This window comes from Pygoscelis adeliae, unplaced genomic scaffold, assembly GCF_000699105.1.
Source record: "Pygoscelis adeliae isolate BGI_AS28 unplaced genomic scaffold, ASM69910v1 Scaffold87, whole genome shotgun sequence".
Lineage (NCBI taxonomy): Eukaryota > Metazoa > Chordata > Aves > Sphenisciformes > Spheniscidae > Pygoscelis > Pygoscelis adeliae.
Genome location: NW_008825098.1, coordinates 2,987,116 through 2,995,269, shown reverse-complemented (window position 1 = coordinate 2,995,269; position 8,154 = coordinate 2,987,116). Strand labels below are relative to the sequence as shown.

The 8,154-nt window shown below is 42.1% G+C and overlaps 1 protein-coding gene across 1 annotated transcript in view; it reads left to right on the top strand.

The window, feature by feature from the left end:
- Positions 1 to 4,170: 4,170 nt before the first annotated feature.
- TACR3 (tachykinin receptor 3) overlaps positions 4,171 to 8,154 on the top strand; it is a 38,672-nt gene continuing 34,688 nt past the window's right edge. The window contains exon 1 of the mRNA XM_009327047.1: positions 4,171 to 4,634. Coding sequence (XP_009325322.1) covers positions 4,171 to 4,634 — 464 coding nt within the window. The remainder of the gene's footprint in view (positions 4,635 to 8,154) is intronic.

Here is an 8,154-nt window from a genome sequence, read left to right as displayed (position 1 = left end):
CAGGTTGCCCAGAGAGGTGGTGGATGCCCCATCCCTGGAAACATTCCAGGTCAGGTTGGACGGGGCTCTGAGCAACCTGATCTAGTTGAAGATGTCCCTGCCCACGGCAGGGGGGTTGGACTAGATGACCTTTAGAGGTCCCTTCCAACCCAAACTGTTCTATGATGAGCACAAAGTAGTTATCAGTGGAAGGGCAAAAGACAACAGCAAATAGCAGATGACCAGAAAGCAGGCACTCTAAAATTGAGTACAGTCTTACCTAGAAGAAAATGAAACATTCCCACTGTGAATATGCATAGGCTGGAATGGGCAAAAGTTAACATAAGAAATCATGTACCTGTAACAGTTTCAGAAGAAAATGTGAGAATGGTTACCCTCACAACTACCATGTTTTTCCAGAAGAGACCGAGAAAAACCACAGATCTTCGTCTTTTGTACTGCTCCTTTCCATAAGGAAAAAAAAAAACCAGTCAGGCAGTTTTGCTACACAGAAGTTATTAATACAAATGTTGTCACCAAAGCTGCTGTGGCACTTATTTGAGAAACTGAACGCTGATGACCTTCAGCTGACCAAATTTCAACCAGTACATGTATAATCAACACAAATTTTGATGGAGAAGCACAGCTGAATTCACTGTCCAAGGGAATTTCCTGTCTAGGCAAGAGCCAATTACTGGCTGCCTGCCCTCTTTCCTTAATTAGTTAAATAAAATGCTAGCAAGACAGGTGCTAAAGCACAGGTCAACGTATTTCTTTGCTGTCGTCTTTTGGATGTAGGAGGGCCTGGTTTTGCTCCAATTGATTGTATCAGACTGCTCCTCTAGGGTTTCAATAAGAACAAAAGCTAGAGCACAGAGGAATTTATTGTAGCAAATTTCTACAGTCATCTCCAAAAGGAATTGTAAATGTTCCTCATGGGAGGCTGATCCAGTTGCTCAATATTTGCCCTGCGCTGTTCAGTGTTCAATTTCTCAAAACAAAACAGCTCCAGATACTCAGCCACCTCTTCTGCCAGATTTGGATACCTGCTGCAATACAACAGATAACATCCAGCTTACTGAGCAGCAACTGATGAAAAATCTAGGTTGTCCATTATGGAACTATGCTAATGGTACACCACAGTTTTTCTTCTCCTCGTGCGTGGAGAAGAGGGGATGGGGAAGAGCACAGTGTATAAGAAGTTCCCTACAGGAGTGGAATATTTCCTGTTTCCTCAGGGTACCCCTGAAGAGGAAGACAGGAATCAATGATACTTTCATTTCTACACTGCAAAGCTGACACTTTTGTTCACGTACTGCGTTGGTGGTCTGACTGACATTTCACAAACACAGAATACAAAAAGCTTCCTGATTTTTGTTTAAAGTAAGTCTCAAGGACTCAATTTACTGATAGCTTTGCTTGCATAACGAGGTGTTGACTTGTACTAACTTCTCACACTGTGACTAGGAATGTATTGAGGAGAACAATTTCCCTTGGGGCCACTGTAGAGGATTAGGGAAATACATATGAGAATGGTCTCTCCAGAACACGCGGTATGCAATGGCAAGCAATTTTCCAAGACAGAGAGCTAGAACAAGCTTCATTCCTGTGAGAAAAGAGGAACGAGAAATTAGACTCCTGCTCTCAAAGTCAAAATAGAGCCCCTAGTTTGCGGCATTGGTGCAGAACTACTGCATATTGCACATTTTTTAGGGGAATTCACCACTGAAACAGAATTTGCACACAAGACCAAAATGTGACTCCATGAACTATGCAGAGCGAATGGTTCAAACTCAGATCCTTTATGTTTCTATACAGGGGAAGTTACTGCAGGTGCTATACTGTATGCTGTTCCTATAGGTTTGCACTCTGCTGCATGCCTAGCAGTACTGTGTGCAAGAAGTAAGGTCCCTGTGTCTCTGCTGAAACTGAGGAAAAGGAGTAATAGAGCTGAGGCTGGGAGAGCTGGGTGGAAGCAACAGAAGCACGTGGGACACAAGGACTTGGGCAGCTGGTGTGGGAATGTGGAAAACACATCAGCTTAGTGAAAGGATACAGTCTGGAGTTCCTAGTTTGGGCATAGAGGCGGAAAGGTAGGGCATGGGGCTGGGTTTGTGCTTTCTGGCTCATAGCCATATGAAAAGCTTGAGTGAAGCTTCTGGAGTCGAGTTGAGTGTCCAAGTCTCTGCTATAACTAGTCAGTCCAGTATTCCTCACTCATTGGAACCATCATTTGAATTCTTTCAACACTCAGACTCACAGAGATTTTCTTTACCATAGTTAATTCAATTTCTTACTTGGATTTTGCCTGTGACTTAGATCATTTATTACAAGTCAGATTTCTTTGCCCGGGTATGGGATTCTCACAGTCTATCCCACTGGCCTAATTTGGACAATATGCTACAAGGAGCCCTAGCTACTAATCCTCTGGCCAGCACCCCACTGATTTTACCAGGAGAGCGCACCTGAATTACTCAACTGCTTATTCTTCACTGCCTTCCCAAAGTCACCTCTATACATGCCCAAAAAGGCAGAGAAATACATCCTACAGTTCACTGTAGTTTAAGCTAACTTAAGATCGTGTCAGCTGGTAAGACCTGAGAAGCATATAGAAATGGCCACAATTGCAGTTATTCAAATTAAAACTGCAGTGAAGACCTGACAATTAAAGTGCAGACACTACTTCCACAGGGTAAATACAGCAGGGAGGAAGTGGCACACAGGAATATTTGATTTTTGTATGAAGCTTTTGCTTAAAAAAATGTAGAATGTGTCATTGCTGATAGGGGTATTGAATAGCTCCCACTGCTGTGATACAGTTGAAATCTCTGCTGATGACAAGTAGTAGCTCTAAATTGTTGAAGCATGGAGCAGATCAGCACTAAAACACATTTCCTCCCTAAAGACTGCAGCCTATTGAATAACAAAGGTTTGTTAGTTGAAGTCCCTTGCAATCAACTCTTGCATAAAGCATGCATTCCCAATGACAGCTGTTGTTAACATATTAACAAGAAAACTGATTTCTTGGATGTGAAAACATCAGGTGTTAAATTTCCTCATATACCCTTTTCTACCAGTATAGAAATCACTGCATATAAAACTATTGTTTGCTCAAAATAATAATAGTACTAAGTATGGCATAAATGCAAATAAGTAAAAAGAACTAAAAAAAAATTTTTTTTTTCAAAGATACAAAGAAAAAACCCCTACCATTTTACCCATATTTAAAGACATCTATGTTTAGGGCTGCATAACGTTTCAACAAAAATCAGTGTCTGCTGAACATGCAAATGGCTTTACAGGCACCAAAGTTAGTGCTGTAAGAAAAAGATAGTCACATTTCAATTTTATAAATGTTTCTTGATGTCAATTACGTATTATAGATTGAAAAGTGAAATTAGGGAGCAGCATGATGTATTTCTTTATCTGAAAGAGGTCACTATTCCAAATCTGTAATTAACAGAATGGTTAAAAGGAAAGCGTGTACTAAATGAAAAGACAGCAGCAAAAAGGCAGATCTGAATTCATCTGGAATAAATTCATAAATTAATCTGGAAACAGCTTTAATAAAACACAGTCTCAGTGCTGGGATGTTCAACTAAGCCAACTAATTAGCCCTGCAGAGGTGGGGTAAAAAGACTATTTAAAAAGGAAGCACAATAATGAAACTTAAAGAAAGGCAATATAAAACAAATCTCTCAACAAAAACGAGATGAGAATTCATTTTCCCCGTGGTGCTCTCCACAGCTCCTGAAAGTGCCTGCTGCTAGCAATGAATGAAATAAAAGCGGAGGAGGGAGAACAGAGAGAAAGAGGTGTTATCTTACCAGCTGACAGAGCTTATCACTCCCCTCCCTTCATGACGCTGGGAACTCACAAGCCTATAAAATGTGCCTTGGCTCCCAGTCCCTTTCTCCTTCAGCAAAACCAAAAGCAAGAGGTGGCTGTACAGAGGAGGAATGGGATGCTGTTCTACCCAGACGTAGCTCTCCTGACTCAGCTGGTACAGCATTTCTAACAGTTTGAACACTGTAGCCAAAGCTTTTCCTGACAGATCTCTCCTTCCCAGTACCTGCTGTACCGCCTTACTTCCTTTTTTCTTCTTACCTTTTTAGTGGGGAATTTGGAGAGTTGGGAGAGGGAGGTGGGAGAGTCACATCATTCCCAGAAGAGAGGAGAGGAACGTCCAAGATGACTTCTGTCCCCACAGCCAACTGGAATGTGAGCATGAGCAACAGGTGGAACATGAGCCTTGCTGCAGTGGGCGATCCCTGGGGACAGGCACTGGGAAATGCTTCTCCCCCTGTAGCATCCTCAGCAGCCAACTTCTCCAATCAGTTTGTGCAACCCTCTTGGCGCATTGCCCTGTGGTCGCTGGCTTATGGTGGTGTGGTGGCAGTGGCCGTTTTTGGAAATCTCATTGTCATCTGGATTATCCTGGCTCACAAGCACATGAGGACGGTGACCAATTACTTCCTGGTGAATCTGGCCTTCTCTGATGCCTCCATGGCTGCTTTCAATACTCTCATCAACTTCATCTATGCACTGCACAGCGAGTGGTACTTTGGAGAGGCTTACTGCCGCTTCCACAACTTCTTCCCAATCACAGCTGTCTTCGCCAGCATCTACTCCATGACAGCGATAGCTGTGGACAGGTGAGAGAAAAAAGAGGAAAAGTTTAGGGATGAGAGATCGAGATCAGATTCTCTGCTGAAATAAAAATACAGAGATAACAATCATTAAGTGATGAGAGATAGAGCCCTCAACAGTTCATCAATTGTGCTCCTCTGTGCTTCCTTAAGATCTCTCCCTAACACACTGTTTTTCTCCCTGTCTTTGGTCTTTCTCCTTCAGTCTTTCATTGGTTTTACTCTCTTGCTTTCTTTTACAACAAACACTTCCTCTCTCTGTTCTACTTCAGCTGCTCTCTGTGCTCCATCTTTTAATACTAATGCTGTAACAGCAGCCATTGCTCAGGGTTTTGCTTCCCACCTGTGAAAACAATATCTGTCCCTCAGTCAATGTCATCTAATTCATACTGATAAGGAGTTGTAGAGATTGTGTGTGAAGGGAGAGGATTTCAAATTTCCCTCCTCTTTGTATTTCTGCAGCTGGCAGAGGCATTTGCCTCCTCCTCAGAAATCACTTCAGACTCTGTTTTTAATAGCTCTTCTCACAGACAGCTCTGAGCTGCTTGGTTCCTCCTGATTTTAACTAATGAGACTATTTACATTGCCATCTGTGCATATCCAGACATCTGGTAAGAACATGGTTTCAAAGTGCTTGATTTTTTTCTGATTACTTGCAGCAAAACAAGCCTTTGTGACTGTGAAAGAAAACAGGACAGGGAAAAACTTTACCTTTGTGCTCTTGACAATAATGGAATAGGACAGCTGTAGTCTCCGTAAAGGGGAGATGTAGTTGTCAAGTTTCCAACAGAGAAGCTTTGACGGACCACCTTTCTCAGAAGGTGCTGTGAGTCTCCCCCAGGAAATGTTCCTTTCTTTATGATCATTTTCACATTTGCTGTACTGGAGAGATAATTTACCTTGTGCCTTAGAAATCCAATAAATTCCTGAATTTTCATTCAGAAAAACAGATCACTTTGTACTTCAGATCTTTTATTCCTTTTAGCAATGCACTGAAATTACTCACAAAACTCCTTTCTACATATTCAAATCATGTTATGCATCTTTCCTGAATTGACTTGGCAGAACTGCAGCACTTTCCGGTGATGGTAGTTAAGATTTTATAAGGTTCAATCCATCTTCTGAAACGTTATTTCTCATTTCCAGGTGCAAAGATTGGGAAACGTTGTTGTACCTTTTGTCTGTGCTGTGGACAAGTTCATAATAATGCTTTTCTTTTGGCCCTACTAATTGCAAATTTTAGGTGGTGTTCTCAACCAGATGCATTTCTGTTCCGTAAAGCTAAAAATGAAAGAGAAAATGGGATTCTTAGCAACTCTTCCACCTCTCTGCTCCAGGGATGGGTGAAGACAGGAGGAAATCAGTACACTTTCCTCCTGCCAGTGATGTATCTTGTTCCCAACTGTTACTTTCCATTAATAATAGAGGAGGTAGTGTAAAGCCAGTGATACTATCTTTAACCAGGCAAAGATTTCTTCCATTGTCAATTTGGGTTTAGCTTAAAATTCTCATCTAGCCTGAGGCTTTCAGAAAGATAAAGGGTTTTTAGTTGATGCTGAGGATTTAACTGTTATTGCTGCAGCTGATCATGTCATTAGCGGAGCAGTTACTAGGATGCTCTGAGTAAGGTTTTTTCATTTTTCTGACAAAAACATCCACAGACATGTAGTACTTACTACCTTGAAAGTTCCTAAATTTATGCTAGGAAACTGGAAACAAAGGGGAATACAGTTCCTTGGGAAATCCAAAGGGTGCATTTCCGGAGTGAGTGGAGAATAGCTCTGCTCCACACTGACTGGAGTGCAACGGTCAGATACAAACATATTGGAAATGTTTTCCTTGGTTTAGCAATGTGAGACACTGGTGCTCAGAAGTGAGTCAATTACTACTGTTATTCACTCTGATCTATTTCTTGTCTGAAAATCATCTGAAAAAATCACAATTTCCACCCCACCACATCTTCCAAGCTCACCTGCCCCCAAAGACAAATCAAAATCTTCCCTTGGGGGGGGGGGGCACAGTGAACAATGCCACAGCTGTGTTTAGGTGAGCTCTCTGCAGTATCAAGGAGGGTCGTGTAAAACAAACAGAAGAGTAGTCTATCCCTCCTTCCTTATTCACACTGCTATTCCTTTCCCTTTTATAACATCACACCTGATGCGTTCAGTACCTTTAACCATTTCCTCACTACCTCTGCAGAACACTTCTGCAGAGTCAAGAGGAAAACTGAGGGTCAAAGTGAATCCCAAGGAATGTCCTTGGATGTACAGACTTCCCCGTTCCAGGGCATATATCTGCTGCGTGGACATTTTTTAAAACTTTGGTTCCCATTTGCCTTCTACGAAAGTTCAGCCAGTGCTTCAGACAGGACACTCTGCTTTAGTTTTGACCCAGTAAACTCATCCTTACACATTCATGTTTATTTAAAAATTAAAAAAAAAAAAAGCTACAAATTAGGATAAAACTACTGAGGGAACTGAAATGATGGGATCATATCAGATGATTTTCCAGTAGAAATTGCTAACATCCCAAAATACTGAAAGGTCATGGGTTGCAACTCACTAAAAAGTATGTCGTGATATGCTCCGCTGATTGTTTTAGAACATCCAAATGTTCACAGAGTATGAACGAGTCACTGTGATTCTAGACATCACTGAGCAGCGGTCAGGGGCAGTATATGTTTCCTTTCACATCTGATTCTGTAGGCCGTGTTGTCTAAGTTGTGTGCACTGTGAAATTACTGGACAGACATAGGCTTCTGTGGAGCAGGCAGTTCCACAGAACTGCTGCCTCTGGAGCTGAGGATGAAAGTGTCCAAGACTGCTGTACGACCACCTGGTCATTGAACATAGACTCAAATTTATGCGGGTTTATTCACGCTTCTGACTGCCCCTTCCCAGTGGTCTTTTTCCCCTGCCTTCTGCTTCTTTTCCAACAGGCTGTTTGCAGTCTACTGCAGAGATGCCACAGGTGGCTTTAACCAAGCCAGCTCAAGTATCAGAAGCAGCACAGATTTTACACTGTACTGCTTCACAGGCATTCATTCATTCGTTCTTCTGTAGTTCATGCTGCACAGTACCACAGTTACATTGCTTCCAGTGCAATAGTTTCTTTAGCTACCTTATGGGCATGAACTTTTAAAATAGCCTAAGATAAACTGAATAGGGGATAGTTCTGGAGCCGATACACCCTTGCCACTGGCCAGTGCATGATCCTAAAGGGTCATGTGTCTTAATCTGTGACTACTGGCTGTGGTACAGTTCTTGGACATATTAAAGACAGTAACTTAGGCAGAATTTAAGCCATCTGGCCCTGGCCATTGAAGACCTGCTGTTCCTTCCTACCAGTTCTTAGCGTGCAAAAGAGGTGGTTCATGTACGCTGGCAATTAATTTCCAGTCCCAAGATTGCCTCATTATACAACCAGTTCTGTGTGCAGGCCTAGAAATTCTCTGCAGATATCTCATGGTTAAAGTGGAAGTTTGGAGATGTAGCAATGTAGCATAAAATAACATGCCTTCAGTAGA